Source organism: Ambystoma mexicanum, chromosome 7p (assembly GCF_040938575.1).
Source record: "Ambystoma mexicanum isolate Mex_15411 chromosome 7p, UKY_AmexF1_1, whole genome shotgun sequence".
NCBI classification, from domain to species: domain Eukaryota; kingdom Metazoa; phylum Chordata; class Amphibia; order Caudata; family Ambystomatidae; genus Ambystoma; species Ambystoma mexicanum.
Genome location: NC_090939.1, coordinates 599,727,536 through 599,746,308, shown reverse-complemented (window position 1 = coordinate 599,746,308; position 18,773 = coordinate 599,727,536). Strand labels below are relative to the sequence as shown.

Sequence of the window (18,773 nt, the reverse complement as noted above, 5' to 3'; positions counted from 1 at the left end):
TCTCCCTTTTAGAATCAACACTGAGAAGAAGGAAAGCACGGCCCCAAGCATCACTCACAGCAACCCACAGCAGTACTTTGGCAGAGGAGATTGTGGCACTACTGAGAACACTCCACTCACTTGGCCAGTGGAATGGGCTAATTAATAAATACATAAACTCTCAGCTGAATTCTGTTACACATATGTTTACAGGAAAATCACTGGAAGGGGTAAAGTATTGCATATTTGTTTGCTTTATTCATAGTTTAGGTATACATGCTGATCTATAAAATGCTTCTCTAATGTCCCAAAATGTTATCAGTGTTTGGAAACCAGTTAAACGGTTTCTCTTGAAATTTCCTTTACTGGAACTTTCTTGCTTTGAGTAACACAACCACCTGTATCAGGCATCAGAGTATTTTTCAGACTATAATGCTGGAGTCAGCAGTGGGGGTGTGGTGGTAGCTGGAATGGGGGCGTTTGAATGTTGAAAAGCCATTGGCTCTAAAGCAGTGGAGAAGAGTGCACCCAAAAAGATAAATTGACAGGTTTAGCTGTCACAGCCTGTGTAGGCATCATTTAGTATGGGAAAATGTATATATTAGAAAAAGAACAGGAAAACTGCTTGCAAGGTGGGGCTCGAGAAGGATCTAGGCATGTGGAGGAGCACACAGGAGTGGGAGAGCAGGCCCAGGAGGGCACGAACCAGATGAAGCAGTGTGCTGGAGCTGCCAGGGAGAGCATGCCCTGGGAAAAGATAGGACGGCTGGCCCCTCAAACCCCCATACCAGAATAAGAAGGCAGGAAGAGGCAAGGCCTGTCAATGCCCACTGAGGCCTGTCGGCGCCCACTGATTAAGGTGCGGAGGGGGGAGGAAGGAGAGGGGGCACACACACAACAGGAGGGACGCAGAATTAGAGGCGAACACTGAAGAGGGTGAAAAGGGTAGCACCGAGAAGAGGATTGGGGGCACCTCATACAAGAAGTAGCCAGTCGGCTGGGAAGAGCAATAGTGAGACTCCAGCACCCCATCGGGAAACACCTGGGCAAAAAGACCTGGTGGAGCAGCTATATCCAGAAAGCAGCAGGTGATACAGGACGACGCAAAGTAAAGGAAGCCAAAGTAAAGAGAGCTAAGGGCAGGGGTCGGCAAACCCCCACAACAAAGGAGGAACCTAGTGAGGAGACATTGGACAATGGGACCTTGGCAGATGTCACTGGTGCGAGCCAGAAGGCTGGAGACTAACGGCAAAGGAAGTGAAGTGAGAGGCAAGGGGACTGGAAGAAAAGAAGGGCGCTGCCCAACATGTCCAAATCCAGTGGGAAGGACCCAACAACGGCTTCAAAATCAGCAAATAAGATGCAGGAGGGCAACCTGCAGGGGGAATCAAGTGAGGCCAGGGCCCTCCACAGAAAAAGAAAAAGTAGTTACACAAGAAGTCCTCTGCCAGTATTTTGAAGACTTTCGGGAGAAGATCACGGACACTATGCAGTCCTAGCTAAGTCCTGCAATTTGTGGTCTTGGAGCGAGTGACATACTCTCTGCAGAGGGATTTGCAGAAATTTTGGGCAGATTGAAACGTGGTGTTATCATACCACCGCAGTGACTCGTAAGTGGGGCTATACCCGGGAAGATGGAAGATATTAGAGCTGGTTTAAGTAGAGAAAATGTTAATTTTGAAGGTATGATCATCTGTCATGGGGAAGCTTGGGGGGGGGGAGGGAAGGAGGAGGTGAGGGGAAATGTGTTTCAATTAAAAAAAAGCCAATAAAAATTATTGGAAAAAAAAGAATACATTTTGGTTTATTCCGTTCCATCGCTTTAACATTGTTTCTAAAAGCTGTTCTAAAGGGTCCAAAAATAGTTTTTATTTGTAATTGTTTGTAACATTGTTAAGAAGTCCTCTGGAATATGTTTCACCACCACAAGAAACTTTCGTAACTTTATCCACTCTCCCGAGAAGGAGCTTTTGTGACTTTTTGCCGGCCCCTTTCAACATAGGGATTGGTCTTCAAGAGTATTACTCTGGTGAACTGGTTTTCCTTTCTGCATCATTACTTCCCTTCCCTTTGGGTGTTTAAGTGAATTGTATGCAATTTTACAAACCACGGTGACTGTATATATGTTTCTCCAGCATGGGGTCTGGCATGGATTCACATGCTCATGAATATTCCCTGTCAGGCTGTGAATCCTCGGTAAAAGAAAAAATACAGTTTCACTTTAGCTTGAAAACTGTATTTCTTCTCTAAACCAATCGCTGTCCTTCGGGTCTACTGCCCCGTCCAATGACAGTCCTCTCCCTAAACTCCACCCTTGGTGGCCATCTTCTGATTTTTATTGCACGCTTCAGTGTTGGGAGTCCTCTTAGTGCTCTCCAAGCAATTTTTTCATATTTAAAGTTTTCGGCAAATTAAGTTTTTGACTGTAGTTTGTCTCATCGTTCGATCAGAGGTCGACTACCAGCAGTGGGGACCCGCTGTCGGAGAAAATCACGCTACATTGCAGATCTTTCATCGAGTTTTTTGAATGCCCGGGCATGGGCCTACTTCGAGCCTTTCTAACATGACCGAGTAGAAGAGATGCATCTTCAAACGCCATGCGAAATGTGGATTGAGGATTGTGTATGTCGAAGATCGGCACTTTAAATGTCAATATTGCTTGCATCCGGACCATGATGAGGGATGCAAGGTCTGCTGTGGATTTTCGAAGAAGACAAAGAAGGATTGCTACAGCAGGCTGGCAGCGTGGCACAAATCGGGCAAGTCCTCAGACTCTGCTTCCAGGCATGGTCCTGCTTCCCCTAGGGTCGGCTGGTCCCACGAGTGAACTCCCTCAGAAAAGAGGTTGAGATCCTTTGAGGATGCCCTACCCTCAGGGTGCGGGGGTTCCAAAAGAAGGCAAGGCTGAACATTGTTGTTGATCCCACTGGGTACGCCACGGCTGTGCGTCCCAGCTTGGGAAGGACAAGGCTGCCGTCACCAACCACTTCTACCGCTTCTACCAGTGAGGGGCTCTTCCTCCAAGAGAAAGTCCTTGACTCCTTCAAAACTCCGTGTATCAGCAGTCAAGGCGACAAACGAGAGATCCAGAGATAGCCCTTCGCTGCACACCTCAGCGACGCCATCTGCATCGACAGCTCAACTGGCCAAAACAACTTTATCATCAACGGTCACGACCACGTCTCCGAAGGCTCCTGCTACCACCCCGTTGACCACCTCATCGATAACCACCACTACTTCATCAAAAGGGGGGCTGTCCAAGAAGGTGGTGGCCATAGCCATGGCGATGGGCCGCCCCTTGGGTGTCTATACCTCCACGACCTTAAGCAGCTGCCGCGGCTCCGGCAAAGGTCCCTGGAATGGGTACAGCAGCCGCTCCTCCACAGAAGTCTCCAGAGGGGAAAGGGGAAAGCTGCTACAGACCTTAAGAAGAGTACGGACCCTAGGCTGCCCCGTGACACCAGCACAGATTTATACGAGCTCCGACAAGGGCAACAATCTGTCCAAAGACTATTCGGACCACAAAGGGGGTAAAGGACCTGTGTCTGTAGGTGGGTCACCACGAGTAGAGCCCGGTCCTCCACCTCAACAGAAGAAGTGCATCAGTCCGGAGACTCCACCTCCCATTCCTTCCACTACACAGCCCTGGGGCATGTCTTTGGACATTCTAGCCATGCTGTACACACTTGTATCAGTATTTCAAATGTGACTGCTGCCCACACTGGGCCCTGCTTTGTCTAGGAGTCCCCCAAGACCGCATCCCTGCTGGTCCAAGGCGTCAATCAACACCTCCACGACCTCCACCTCGGGATTTGGGGATCCTGCCATGCACACAAACACAGATACGGCATCTACGGCGATTGACACGACAAAGCCATTGACTTTGTACCAGCTGACGGGGATCCAGTGGGCGCGGATGAACCGCACAGGGCCTCGCCACCGGATGAGCTCCGTTCCTTCCCCGCGCTGATGTCCAGGGCCTCTGAACTTTTCCAAATGGTGCCTGAGGAGACTAAAAAGGAAGGTTTCATTTACCAACAACGTGAGTCCAGACAGAAGACCATCATGTCTGTCCCCTTGCTAGACGATATCTGGGATGCCTGGCCCTAATGAAGAATCCAAGCACTGCTCCACTCAAGCGTGACAGGCTCAAGAAGAAATACAGTTTCCGGACTCTGCCCCCAAGTGCCTTAGGTCCCAGCCTTCACCGGACTCTGTGGTCTCAGCCGCAGCCAGGAGATACTTTGCGAACCTGTCGCCCTGGTCCACGGTGCCCCCGAACCAGGAGCGGAAGAAGCTAGACGATATGGGGAAAAGGATCATCTGTACTCCTGCCAGAATTATTACGGCTGCTAATGCCCTATTTTTTACTTCGTACCTGAGGACAAGAAGGTAGAAGCTCTGACACTGTTTCAGGAGGGAGAAGTGGCCTAAGACCATTGCAGTGCAGACACTGGGTTCCGTCAAATGGGTAACGGAGTGTCTCTTCACCAGCAGGGATGGCTGAAAGCCACCAACTTCATACCGGACGTTCAGTCCAAAGTGTTGGGCATGCCATTTGATGGAGAGAGCCTCTTTGGCAAGACTGTCGACAAGTTTCTGCAAATTATCAAGACTGACACAGAGACGGTGCGTTCACTGGGTACCCTACAGCAAAGGTTGGTCGTCTTCCTTTCATTCCTCGAGAGGCAAGTCCGGCAGGTACTCCAATGGATATACCACCCCTTATTGACAGCCTCCCCGCTCCACAACTCGAGGCCTACCAAGGTCACGCACAGGCATACGGCGGCAGAGGACAGCGTCAGCGCTGCCTGTAGGGCAGAGCTCCAACCCAGGCCTGAACCAGCTGTTGTCTCAGGGCACCGACTTGTGCACCCTAGTGGGAGGCCGCCTGGCGAGGTTCGTCAGCATGTGGAAGACCTTCACCATAGCTGCTGGATCCTCTCAAACAGGAACACACCTTGTAGTTCCAGCGCAGGTTTCCTCTTATTTCCCCTGGTGGCTCAACAGGAACAACATGTGGCGCAGCTGCTGCAGGAGATCAACGCCATGTTAAAGGGGACGATGGAGCCCTTCCCCCCAGCGCCTCTGTGGCTCTGGATTGTACTCCAGATACTTTCTGGTGCGAAAGAAGTCAGAACTGTGGAGGCCGATCCTGGACCTGTGACGCCTCAGCTAGTACTTGAAGTCCCAGAGATTCAGGATGGTCATGTTGCAGCACGTGCTCTGCCAGCTGGACGAAGGTGACCTCCTGGCATCGCTGGATCTGGAGGACGCCTACTTACACATCCCCATTCACCGGAAGCACCACATGTTCCTGCGGTTCGTGCTCCAGGGGCGACACTAACAGTCCAAGGTGCTTCCATTCAGCCCACGTCTAACCTTATCTGGACGATTGGCTCATCCGATCCCGTGCCCACGTTCTGGCGAGTCAGTACACGGCAAGGACTGTGTGTCTGCTGTAGGATCGGGGATTCTCCATAAAATAGCCGAAGCCCTGCTTGGAGCCATCATAGCACGCTTTGTTTCTGGGAGCCTGACTCCACAGTAACTCTTCTGGCGTCTCTCCCTCGGAAGAGAGGGTGATGGCCATCCTATGGAAGGTGAAGCACCTGTCGTCGGCGCGGTCCGCTACTGTACGAGCCGTCAAGTCGCTGCTAGGCAAGATGTCCTCCTGCATCAACGGCGTCCCCCTTTGCAGACTACGGATGATGCCTCTACAGGAGTTTCTGGATGTGAGGTGGCTGCAAGTCTCAGGATCCTGGATGGACAAGATCGCCCTCAACTAGGAGTTCCGATGAGAAATACAGTGGTGGGGCGTGCGCTGCCCTCTCTCACAAGGGGCCCCATTCCAGGTCCCTCCTTACCAGGAGACGGTCACCGCGGAAAGGTTGCAGAGCGCACACAGTTGTACGCCAGAGGCATCTGGTTGCCAAAAGTAAAGTGCTTTCAAATCAACATTCTGGAGCTTTCGGCCCTCTTCCAGGCCCTCACGTCCTTCCTGCCATCGCTGAGGGGCAAAGTGGTGAGGATCTTCATGGACAACACCACCACCATGTTCTACATCCGGAAGCATGGCGGGACGTGCTCTCCGGCTCTCTCCAGGGAGGCCCAGGATCTGTGGCACTGTGCCATTCGTCAGGACATGTTTCTCGTCCCTTTTCACCTTGCGGGCACCAAGAACACCAATCGCAGACTCGCTCAGCAGGGAGCTACGTTCTTGCTACGAGTGGGAGCTTTGTCAGGACCAAGTGGATCTTCTATTCCACGAATGGGGTCAACCCCAGATCGACTTTTTCGAGATAGCAATGAATTTCAAGTGTCACAAGTTAGTCAGCAGGTTCCCGCAGCTGAGGAGCAAGGTGGATGCGTTCTCGTTGGAGGGGCTTTTTCTATATGCTTTTACTTCGTTCCTGCTCTTGCTAAAAGAGTGATCAACATACTCCGTGTCACTGCAGAATACTTGCCGCTCTTGCGTGGGCGCTTCAAATCTGGTTTCCAGATTTGCTATGTCTGCCGGCTGCTCAGGTCATCAGGCTGCCACTGCTTCCTGATCTTCTCACCAGAGATTGGGTGGGGTGGCGATTCTACACCACAACCCAGCGTCATTGAACCTTGGGGCCTGGCTCCTGCAGCCCTAGAATTTGGACATTTTTCTTTGCCTGCGGAATGTAAGGCCATCCTGGCCAAGGCCAGAGCCTCTTCAACATTCACGTGTTACGGCTGTAAGTGGAAGCGTTCTCCGTGGGGTGCCAAGCTCAGAAGATTACTCCTCTGCATGTCACAGCTCCACAGCTTCTACCATACCTGATTTCCTTGGCCAAGGCTCGACTAGCTCACGCCTCTATCAAGGTGCACCTTGCCGCCACATCCCGTTACACCAGTTAGGCCTTCCCTCTGGTCGCACAGACTAGTCCAGGAGTTTCTCAAAGGCCTCTTCAGGACTTTTTCACTGGTAAAGGCCCCTGCCCCAGATTAGGAACTCAATGTGGTCTTGACTAAACTCAAGGGAGCGCCCTTTGAGCCAATGCATCAAGCTCCGCTCAAGTTGCTCTCGTGGAAAACTTCTTTCCTCGTGGAGATCACCTTGGCCAGGCGGGTCGGGGAGATCTTGCAACCATCCGTACTATTCTTTCCACGCTTCAAGCGTGGTACTGTGTACACAGCCCACTTTTATGCCAAAGGTGCTGTACGAATTCCACTTCAGCAAGCCTTTGGTGTTGCCTGGCTTCTTCTTGAATCTGTTGCCAGTGGAGAGGGCCTTTCCTTTGCTGGACGTTGCTCGTGCCTTGAAGTTCTACGTGGTACGCACAAACAGTGGGATGTCCTTTCATGTTTGCCGAAAAAACAAATCACATTTTTTTGGGGGGGATAAAAAAAAAGTCGGTGGGGGACTTGGAGGAGAACCACATCCCCTCCCAAAAATAATTACAAAATAAAAATTCTGTTCTTTTTTCGGCGACAACTTTGGGCAAAAATACCCATCGAAACAAATGGTGTCGATGAAATGACATAGGGGTTTTGGAAGACTTCTCAATTGTTAGTCAATTTTGGACCTACAAATCATTGGAAGGCCTTGTTGAAGGCTTCCATCGCCAGATGGCATCTGGCTGCATCATGCAATATCATCGGCTGGCTATCAGAACCCTGCCAGGCCGGCAGAGAGCCCATTTGCAGCAACAGCGTTTTTCTCTGGTGTGCCACTTCTCGACATCTGCAGGGCTGGTAAGTGTAGGTCCACGCACCCCTTCACAAGGGTCTACTGTGTTGACAGGGATTCCAGGGGTTCCAGGGGGGGGGGGGGAGTCCTGGGTCGGCCCAATGGTACTAGGCAACCTGTTCACTTGAGGTGATTCTGTTCCAGGGGTGAGTGTTTTTACTTCACTTGAGCCTTGCCACCTCACGTGGTGGTTTATATATACTGCTCTGTAATCTTTATTCATGAGCATGTGAATCCATGCCAGACCCCATGCTGGAGAAGGAACAAGTTACTTACCTGTAACTCCTGTTCTCCAGCATGGGTCTGGCATGGATTCACATGCGAACCCTCCCGCCTTACCCTCTGTGGCTCTTCTTGGTTCATACTGCCACTTTACGTGCTACCAAATCTGAAGATGACCACCAGGGGTGGAGCTTAGGGCGAGGACTGTCATTGGATGGGGGCAGTATGACCCGAAGGACAGTGATGGGTTTAGAGGAGAAATACAGTGTTCACACTAAAGTGAAACTGTTTTTTCTTTTACGGAGGATTCTCAGCCTAGCAACTGGGAATATTCATGAGCATGTAAATCCATGCCAGACCCATGCTGGAGAACAGGAGTTACAGGTAAGTAACTTGTTCCTTAATAACTGAGTTGTGTGATAATACCTGCTTGTTTCATTTTTTTTTTGCGTGGTTTGGGCCTATAGTACATCGTTTTTTCCCATCTAAGCAGAATTATGTGCATTACACTGTGGACTCATTGTGGACCCCTGACCTCACTCCCTCACTCTCTTCTGAGACTAAGCATTGTCCACTCGCCACTCTTACCTTGATTGGGTTTGGCTAACCTCCCAGAGTTCCCTTGTTCACCATAACTAGGTTGGCTTCCTGAAATCTGTCCACCGGGCCAGATTTTAGAATTCCATCTTAACGGATACATGAACCAGTATATTTATTTCTCCTGCCTCCCCTTTTAAGTAGTCGATTGGCCCGTTTTGCTCGTTTTTGCTTGTTCTCAGCATTCTTCAGTCAGCTTTCCAGGTGGCAGCATAGAATGCAAGGTGGTCTTTCAATCTGGCAAGGTCATCCCACCCCATGCATGGGTCAGCTGCAACCTTTTAAAGCTAAATCTGTTAATTGTCGGTATTACCTGGTGGCTCAGGGATCTTGCACTGGTGAAATTCATTGTTCTCTCAGGCAGGCGAGTAACAACTGCCGAATAAGTGACTGCTTAGCTACCAAAATGACTGGTGATAAACACTGAAGAGAAGAAATAAATCTCTGCTGTGTTCAAAGTATAGCTGGATGAGAAACACTGCTTCTTATCTGCTGCTCTGTGGGCCTGGTGAGAGGCCCCACAAGCATTCCGTGGGGAAGACGAGATGCCAGCAGAATGTCTGAGGCAGAAATGAAAAGCAGCAGAAAACTGAAGAGGAGGCGTAGAAAAGAGAAGACAAAAGCAGGAAAGGAATCAATAGCAGGGTGAAGGAAGAACAAGCAAAATATCAAACGCTTACAATAAGTTGCAAAGTTGTCCCGCTCAACTACCATCTTTATCGTCGACTAGCAATGCTCTGACTGGACCGATGTCATGAAAGGCACCCGTCCAATTGTGCTCCCATGTTGGATGGTCTTCAATCATTCTGCTATACTCTTTCACAGTTTCATCCTTTGACGCACGCATCTAATTAAGCAACGCTGCCAGGAATTTCACTCGCCCATGTGGTACCTAGCAGGATCCTTGTCAGTTTGTTATCCCAGATGAATTTTCTAAGCAGAATATTATGCTCTTCAAACATTTTGACTTTGACAGTATGACGAATCAGGGCAATTTGTCCCTTCTCCCAAGAGGGTAGCCACCCCCTTTGAGGCTAGGGAGGTGAGCTCACTCAGCATGATCCTCCCTTGGGGTCTGGGCAAGTGGGACCTCACTGGGAGCGACTCCCCTCTTGGAGACAAAGACTTCCATTCCGAGAAAAGAACTCCCGGTTCAGCGTATATTGTCTACCTACATGGGGAATTGGAAAGACTGTTGGTAACCCGGTTTTGGATTTTCCCAATATTGACATTTCTTCAGTCTCTTTGGTTTTAGGTCATGCTGGATCTTGTCTGAACTCCACAGTGAAAGATAAATGACAAACACCCCTTTTGCTGCTGATGACTTCAGAAAATAATGAGAAACTTTGAATGTAGATGAGAAAATCCTCAGCCGGGCGATAGTTAGCGGGGCAGGAAGTGTCGGCATTGGGTTTCTTGATAAGAGGGTGCACAAGGGAATGCTAAAAGGGGAGGGGAAGGCTCCAGTGGTGAAGGAGTGGTTGCAGAAGTCGGCCAGGCCAGGAGCGAGGTGTCAATATGGTCCTTGATGGTTTTGGACGAACAGGGAAGAACCTGTTTTGACAAGGCTTTCATAGATTGGACTTCTTTTGAAATCTCGTCAGGTGAGAACAGAGGAAAGGAAGAGAAAGAGGGATGAGAGGCTGCTGCTCGGGGGCCAGAGGTAATGGAGAGAGAAGCTGGAAGACAAGGGGAGGACGAGAGGGTGGACAGGATTTCCTGGGTTTTAGAGATGAAATGCGAAGCCAGGGCCGTGCAGAGGGCACGGGAGGGGACATGAGAAGTAGAGACTACAACAGGATTGGCCAGATCCTTCGGGATTTTAAAGAGTTTGGCCGAGTTGTTAGATGCTACAGAGACACGGGCTTGGATGTGGGCTTTCTTCTTAGTGCGGACAGAGAGCCGGTATTGCCTTTGGAGAAGGCGGCAGGCCAGTTTGTCAGATGATCGACAAGATGCCCTCCATTTCCCCTCAGCCACCCTACACTTGCGTTGAAGGATGACGAGGTCACAGTCATACCAAGAGTTGCACTTGGCTTTGGGCTTCAAGCAGATCCTCATGACGGGGGCAAGAACATTGAGAGTATCAGAGATAGCAGAGTGGAGCTTGGAAAGGGCAGTGTCAGGATGAGTCAGCCACAGGAGGGGGAGAGAAAGTGACAGCGAAAGCCTCAACTGAGACATGGTTCATCGGCCGGATGGCCGAGATGGTAGGTGGCCGTGCTAGTGCTGGCTTGGCCTGCGGGATAGAGAGAGAGAGATGGGAGGAAAGGAGAATGTGATCTCTCCAGGAGAGAGGAGTGTTAAGAGGGTTGGAGAGGGGGAGGTCAGAGGAGATGAGAACATCGAGTGCCCTGCAGAGTGAGGTGGGCCAGAGGGAAGAATGGAAAGAGGGTCACAGAGGCCGCAAAGGAGTCCAGAGGAGGAACAGGAAGCATGCAGGTGGATGTTGAGGTCTCCAAGGAGCAGGCGTTGACTGGTTGAGGCCAGTAGGGACGAGGAGAGGTCGGCCCACCCGGAGAGGAAAGAGGTAGTCAGACCAGGTGGCCAATAGATAGTAGCAATGGTGGGAGAGTGACCAGAAGAGAGAGAAAGGCTACAGACAAGGAATTCGAAGGAGGAGTAGGCCTGCACAGGAATCACAGAGGCAGGAATCCACTCCTGGAAGATCAAGGGTACACCACCATAGGACGGTTGGATCTGGACGCTGAGAGGATCTTGTAGCCATCAGGGAGGAGAGTGTCAAAGCTCGTGATGGAGCTGGCTGTGAACAATGTCTCTGTAAGACCGAGGACATTGAGGTAGAGTTCTTCCAGGAGGCAGCAAATGTCAGAGGAGTGTTAGACAGCCGAGCAAGGGTTGAGAGTGGCAATATAGAAGGTTGCCAACTTTGAAAGACTTCCGGGGAGGTGTACAAATCATAGGTTCTTCCTGCTGAGGTGTAGAAGGAGCCCGATTGGGGCGGGGGGGGTGCAGAAGAGGAAGGAGGAGAGGAAAAGGTATCAAGGAGTAGGTAGAGGTGGGATGCAAGGAAGCCGGAGAGGAGAGAGAGCGGGCACAGCAGGAGCAGGAAGGAAGTTGATGAGGCGCGGGAAGAGTCTATGAAAGAGAAGGTTTGCCTGAGGGCCTTGGACCAGGACGGTGCCATTCAGGTAGACTTTAATGATTACCTTAGAGGAGTGGAAGGGGTCCAGGAGTGCCTCCCACCGGGTGCCACCATTAATGGGCGAAGACCAGAAAAGAGAGAGCACAGAGACCATATGAAGGTCTGGCAAAGGAACGACAAAGAGGATGTCGTGAGGGTCTGTCTGGAGGATGCACTGGTGTAGGTGTCAAACGATAGGGAGACCAGGGATATCCTTTTTGAACTCATTCCTGACAGACTTAGTAAGATGGGTGGGATAGTCAATGGAAAAACAGAGAAGATGGGAGAAACAGAGAGTGCCATAGATGTGGTGGCGGGTGAAGAGGACAGATAGGGGGGAGGTGGGAGGGGAGTTACTAAAGAACTGAGGGGGGAGCAGAAGGGGCCAAACAAGGCACAGAAGGACAGAGTAGCACAATGCAGTCACTGGGCGCAGCCAAAATCAAAAACACACTATAGACATAGGGCACAACTAGATTGAAATTTTTAGCAAAAAGGAGAAACCCAGTAAAGCCACAGGCAATAAGAGTGGGAGTCCAGGTGAGATGGAGTGGGAAAGTCAGAGGGGTAGGAGCGTTTATAGGTAGAGGCAACTAACCCATGGTCGGTGAGGAGAAAAGTGCACGATAATTCCAGCTTCTCCAAGTACTGTAGGAGTGCCAGTCCTAATGCGCTAGTTTTCGATGCAGGAAGACCTCCCAGAACGACTAGGCAGCGGACCGGGACTTAGATGGGGGCCTTCAATTGGCTAGGGCCGTCTCCCGGTTGAGATGATTGGCCTATGTAGCAGTAGGTAGCCAATCAAAGTTGGACAGAGGCCGAGGCAAGGGGATGGCTCCAGGCCCTATGAGAGGGCAGCCATCTTGGAAAGGCCGGGACCCAGACAGCAAAGAGAACATGCTGTTGCTCACATCGTCCAGCATTGGCTCTTTCATGGATTCGCATGCTCTTGAATATTCCGTTAGGCTGGGAAACCTCAGAAACATTGAAGCAGTTTTAATCCTCAAAAGATACCAATGGTGGAGAACAGGAGGTTCCAGCTAAGTAACTTGTTCCTTCACTTGGCAAAGCTGCACTGATGCTCATTAAGTATCATCTTCGGACTCTCTACAGTGTCTCGCCAACATTTTAGCAAATACATTATCCATATTCAGCAGGCTGATCAGCCTATAGTTTCCCTACTCTGTAGGAGACGTCTTCTTAAACAGAGGACTGTTGGCATGATGAAGTGACACATTTGAGGCTAACTCCAGTAGCATTGCATGTAACAAGCCTCTCTGAATATCCTAGGTCTTCATCGAATTCGCCAAGAAAGCCACCCGACCTCCAGGCTTCCTTCTTTTTAGCCCTGCAGCTTCAGCAACCTGAAACACTGGAAAGCAGATGGACCCACCAGAATTTCAATCACCTCCTGGTTCAGGCACAGTAGCCCCAGTCCATCCATCTGATATAAATCAAAAATCAATTCAATCCAATCCAGGAACTCCAGAAAAAATAATGATGTTAGTCACCTAGAAAGTTTTTGCAAGGTGCTAGAGTTTACTTGCCTGTTTCAGAGCCACCCTCGTCACATAGGGATTGTATGGGCACACAGTACATTCTCTAACAGTACCCTTGAAAAGTGAAGTTCTAGCCAAGTGCCTCCCTCCCCGTCCAGGTAACTACTATACTGGGGAAAAAGGAACATACCCTTACTTTTGCTTACTTAGAGGTTTTCTGCAATAGATGATTTTGAAAGACATTTCTTATTTACCTTTTTGCCTTTGACACATTTGTGCCAGGGAATTTCGGACTTCCTACACCCTCTGCATATCCTCCTGCCCCACCAGGTACTCACCTGAACATTGCCTCTTTTTGACCATTGAACATTTTAATTACCTGCTAGGGAAGGGACTTGCATAGGTAAACTGCCTGCCTCATGATTATAAAGCGAGGTGTAATATTGTCACTTTAGTATTAGAGTTGTGCACTGCACTGTCAAATTGCTTTTAACTGTGTTGGATGATAAGGTGCTGCGTAGTACAATTTGTGATTGCTAAGGGTGTATGCCTGTGTGTAATATGAGTTTTGTAATGTGTAGTATACTAAAGTTTTATCTGTAGATGTTTTAAGGCTTAGTCAAAGTATGTACTTCTGTTTGCTGCTTCATGACTTGACTGTTTCTGCTGTTGTGAACTACTGTACTTGAGCACCACCAGCATAGTTCATGCTCATGCCCTACCCGTTAGGGTCACAGATAAAGTCAAACCGGCATTTCAAGTACTAGGTTTGCCAGCTAGTTCTTGTAGGGCACTTTATGACCTATATCTCAGAGTCTCTCATAGATATTAATTGGATTGACAGAATGGCTTTAATTGGCAGAGCTGGGATACTGGTACTAATGTTGTGCTACCCCCCAATACTTTAGCATTGGTCCAGTGCTAAGGATTGGGCGGTGGTGTGTTAAACTTTGTAATGCCTCTATTGAGGGATCTGAATGTAGGGAATCTTGGCAGTCATGAACCTTTGGATGTTTTCGGCCGCTAGCAGTGAACGGTTTGGTTGCTGTCAATTTTGGAGGACAACAGTGATGAATATGATTCCTAAGCAGGCGGGTCCACGGAATAGCTAGTGGAGAAGGTTTAGGGTCAGAGCAAATGTGAACTGCTGGTGAGCAGTACAGCCCTCAGGTGGCAGAAATCACAGTTCTGGTAACTGGATGTTGCAGTTTGGATTAAAGGTTTGTAGTTTAGGTTAAACATGAGCTTTTTGAAGTCCCAACAGTTCTTGGTTTGTTTTTTTGCTTTTGTTCAGATGAGCCTTTGGAGTCTCCCTGGTGCCAGTGCTCCAATTTTCTGACACTTGGCCCTCTTATCGGGTTCACGCAAAGACGAGCAGCAAGGCTTTTTGCTAGGAACAAGGGGGTCTTTAATGCATGTCAATTGACTGTGTCCCCTGGCTTGAAGAGTGAGAGAGACATTTGCTAGTATATTTCCGGTCAGTTGAGAATTTGTGTATGATGCAGGGCTTACACACCGTCCTCTTTGGTTTGCAATCATCTTCTTGTCTGTAATGTCATTGTTCAACAGTGTACTGATGCAGATTCTCCTGTTAAACGGGGAAATTGAAAGCTCTCGCTTCCAACTGCGAACAGTCATCCTTCCTTATTTCTGGTGAGCACTCAGTTACTGGGGGAATGCTACATGCAAACTTCTGCTCTCTTCTTCCTGTGCTTTCTTGTGGATTCAAGTAGGATCCTAAATGTCTGTTAAAATGGTTTTCCAGAATCGGCCCTGGTTATTGGATTTTGGGAGGCCACCCTATTATGGTGAACAAGGAAGACACTGGGCCTCATTACACGGATGGCGGTAAGGATTTACCGGTAAAATACCGGTACCGGTAAATCCTTACCGCCTTACTACAAGGTCCCATTGCGGGTTGGGGGATTAAACGCCTGCTTTTTGCAGGCGTTAAAAACCAACTTGCAAAGGGACCCAGGGAGCTAATTACGGTACCGTTATTTGCGGTACCGTGATTAGCGCCTTCCCCATTCCCATTGAGCCATATGGGGCAAAAATGGGAATGGGGAAGGGCAATGGTGGAAGGGAGAATTACCGCCCTGCCAACCTTGGAATGGGGCGGTAATTCCCCTTTCCGCCAAGGTGGTGCCGGTATTTTACCGGCAAGAACCATGGCGCTAATAGCGCCATGGTTCACCGCCATCCGTGTAATGAGGCCCATTATCTGTTAAAATGGTTTTCCAAAATCAGCCCTGGTTATTGGATTTTAGGATGCCACCCTATTATGGTGAACAAGGAAGACACTGCAAGGCTAACTAAAGCCCATTCAAGGTAAGGTAGCTGAGCAGACAAAGCTTAGTCTCCGGAAAAGTGTAAAAGAAGCCTAGGGCTACATGGAGTCCATGCAGCGCAGCACCAGTAATTCCAGCAAGTACAAAATAAAAAATGTTATTAGGCGTTTAATTTACACACTAAGCATATAAAAATCGGAGTTAAGTATTGTCACACAAATCCTTATAAAACATACACATACATTCACCAATAAGAGAATTAGAATTGCATATGAATCAATGACCAATGCAATACATTTGAGTAGCTAAATGTAAGGGTAATGGGCAGAGCCCTTCAGAATCAGCACAAGAACAGCTTCCCTCAGTCTTATAAAGTCCAACTATAAGATGGTTTGGGGCCTTGTGCCCAAAAGTCACCAGTTCCAAAGTGTAACTTGTTCAGGTAAGTTTATATAGAAAGAATCCAGTGGGATGTGCTTGCTATTATTTAAAGTTCGCAATTTAGATAAAAGTTCAATGACTTGCTGCTAAATGCTCAACTCAATAAAACACACTAGTGTTATACCGTAAATGCAATCGCGTAGCCCAAATGATATGAATAGTATGTTGGCCAGAAGCAATTAGCATCATGTGACAAACACTGCAAACCATGAAACCTGAATGTGACCATTGGGAGTCCATTTTGTAAATGCCGGCCATTTTCTTTTCTGTAACGCTTTGCAAATATATTCTGCACTTCAGATCCACACGAGGTGCGAGGCCACAGCCTGAACTCTGAATACTAACGTAGACAGGAATGTAAAACCCTGCATATATACATTGTTTTCCTCTTCGTAAGGCTTTGAAGCGGGACAAGAGCCGTCCTTAATCAACAACCGAGGTGCCGGTTTGCCTTGCAAGCGCTGTTGTAAAAGTCAGTTAAATGTTAATTATATGCAACTAATGGTTCTCCTTCACAAAGGATGGTATTTTTCTCTGCTTTAGAACTGTCTGACCCTTAGCTTATGAGCACAGAGAACAGATAACGTTGGTTGGAATGTCTCCCTGCAAGAACATGATATTCTTTCCTGTACCAGTGCCCCGTGTTCCCCATAACAGAAAACTGTCTCTGCAGCCTTTGCTGGAATACTAATGTTTAGACTGACTAAAGTTACATGCATAGCTGTCAATTGCCGAACCCGAGCTTGTATGTCATGTATAAGGGCGGGCCGAATGGTATTGTAAAGCATGATGTATTATGTAAATATATGACTGCTTTAGCACTGCTCGCTCTCTCTCATCTCAGTGTCTGGGATCACACGTCGTGAGGCGTTGAGACCCAGTCGGCCGACTGTGATACTCTAATAAGAAACCAGACTTGTTTGGAAAACGAATATCACAATTGGCGTGTCATTAGTATATGGTTATGGGGCCTTATTCCATATATGGTTTTACACTAGGATAGGCCTAGTGATAAACACTAGAAAAGCTTCATGCAGGTTCCACCACCGAAGGTCGGGTCCGAGTGAGTTAGGGTCAGGACTTTGCACCCAATGTAACCCCATGGCGAACAGGGGTAGTCCGGAACAGGTATGTTAACTTAGGCCCTTACTCTTGATTCTTCTAGAGACCACTGCAGGTGTTCTGGTATCTGTTGGAGACAAACTCTTCTGCACTTGTTCCGCTCACGAAAGGTCTGGGCTCGCAGGTGTAGAGATCACTTTAGGCGCCAGGATTTAATTTTGGTCCGTTGTGGTGCATAGGAATCTGTCCAGACAGCTTCCAGTAGAAGACCCAAAACGATGATTTGCAATGGGAGTCACTACAGTCAGGTAGCGATTACAGGCCTAGCACAGCTTTCTTTCGAAAGAGACGGCTGAAAATGTTGGAGCAGGTGGTTTGTGGCCCAAGCTGAAGATCTGCTAAGGCCCAATGCTCTGCTTGCGACAGCTGCAGCTAGGTAGCCATGTTCCAAAGGTCTGCTTAGAACAGCAATGGCTGCCGCAAGTGTTATGGGAGTTTTCCTAAAGTCCCACTTGAAGGTAAGACTTTAGTAAGCTACCTCAGTGGTTTGTAGATCCCCAACTCTTAGTATCAGTCTGTACTACTGGTAGCGTGGCACACTCAACCTAGTTAGTAATGCACATCAAAGACCTACTTATACATACATTTATGTTAAAATATAGATTATATTTACACAAGAGTCACTGTTAATTCTCCAGAATGGGGTCTGGCATGGATTCACATGCTCATGAATATTCCCCGTCAGGCTGGGAATCCTCGGTATAGAAAAAAATCAGTATCAGCTTCGTTTCTGATCTGTCTTTCTTAGTAGTAACCAATCACTGGTCTCTGGGTCATGCTGCCCCCAGCCAATGACTGCCCTCTCCCTAAGCCCCGCCTCTGGCAGCCATTCAAGTGTTGGGAGTCCTCGTGCTTAGCTCTCGAGCTTTTACTGCGTTTTTGCGCTTTTTCAGCAGATTTCTCATTTTTTGGTTAAATGGAGCCTCAAGCTTCACCGTTTCTACATCCGATCAACGGGGATCCGTTTCGGAGTTTTCTACGCCCCTCAAGGGTGAAGATTTTGTGGAGTTACGCTTTTGGAGGATTCCAGAAGTTCTGAGGCCTACCCCGGACATGGCCCAGGAGAAAGGAAGCTCGATGCCCGGGAAGCTGTTCAGGACCTGCCCTGGATGCCAGCTTCGGAATGTTTTCAAGGAGGACGAGCATTCGTTATGCCTCTGTCTCCATGAGGACAAGACTCACACGGAGAAGGACTGTGCGTTTTGTGGGAACATGTCGGAGCGGACCATGAAGGATCGCCACCTCCGTCTCGCCAACTGGCTGGAAGGGAAGAGCCCGTCAGGCGAGAAGAAGAAAAAGAAGTCTGAGCGGTCTTCTAAGTCCTGTGAGGGCACCTCGGCCCAACAAAAGGCCAAGCACCGCGAGTCCGCGGGCACCGGGAGCGCCGAACGGTCGGGCTTCTTGGCTGCCAGGCAGGGCACATCCTCCCCGGCGCCATCAACCACGAGCCAACGCTCTGGCTCGGGTAAGAGGAAGTCGGAGAACCCGGCGAAGCTTCTGGAGAGGCCCCGGTCGATCTCGAAGATTCCGGCAGAGGGGGAGCGAGGCTCGGACCCTCCCCCTAAGGTGAAGGCCCCAGGCGTACAGAAGGTGACGATGGCCTTAATTCACCCTGCCAAGACCTCGATTGAGGATGTCGCAGTGGCCCTGGCTCAGCCTGTGGAGGCTACGCCAGTGGAGGCGACCTCAGGACCCAGAGTCTCCCTGCCACCGCGGAGGGAGTCGTCTTTCAGGCCCATTGAGAAGACCCCCACGAA

General features: G+C 49.2%; 1 protein-coding gene across 4 annotated transcripts in view; it reads left to right on the top strand.

Moving 5' to 3' along the window:
- The window catches only part of HERC2 (HECT and RLD domain containing E3 ubiquitin protein ligase 2), a 2,956,340-nt gene that overhangs the window by 1,252,707 nt on the left and 1,684,860 nt on the right, over positions 1–18,773 (top strand). For all 4 annotated transcript variants that reach the window (XM_069636605.1, XM_069636607.1, XM_069636603.1 and 1 more), the window contains exon 41: positions 13–209. In XM_069636605.1, the coding sequence (XP_069492706.1) occupies positions 13–209 (197 nt within the window). The remainder of the gene's footprint in view (positions 1–12; positions 210–18,773) is intronic.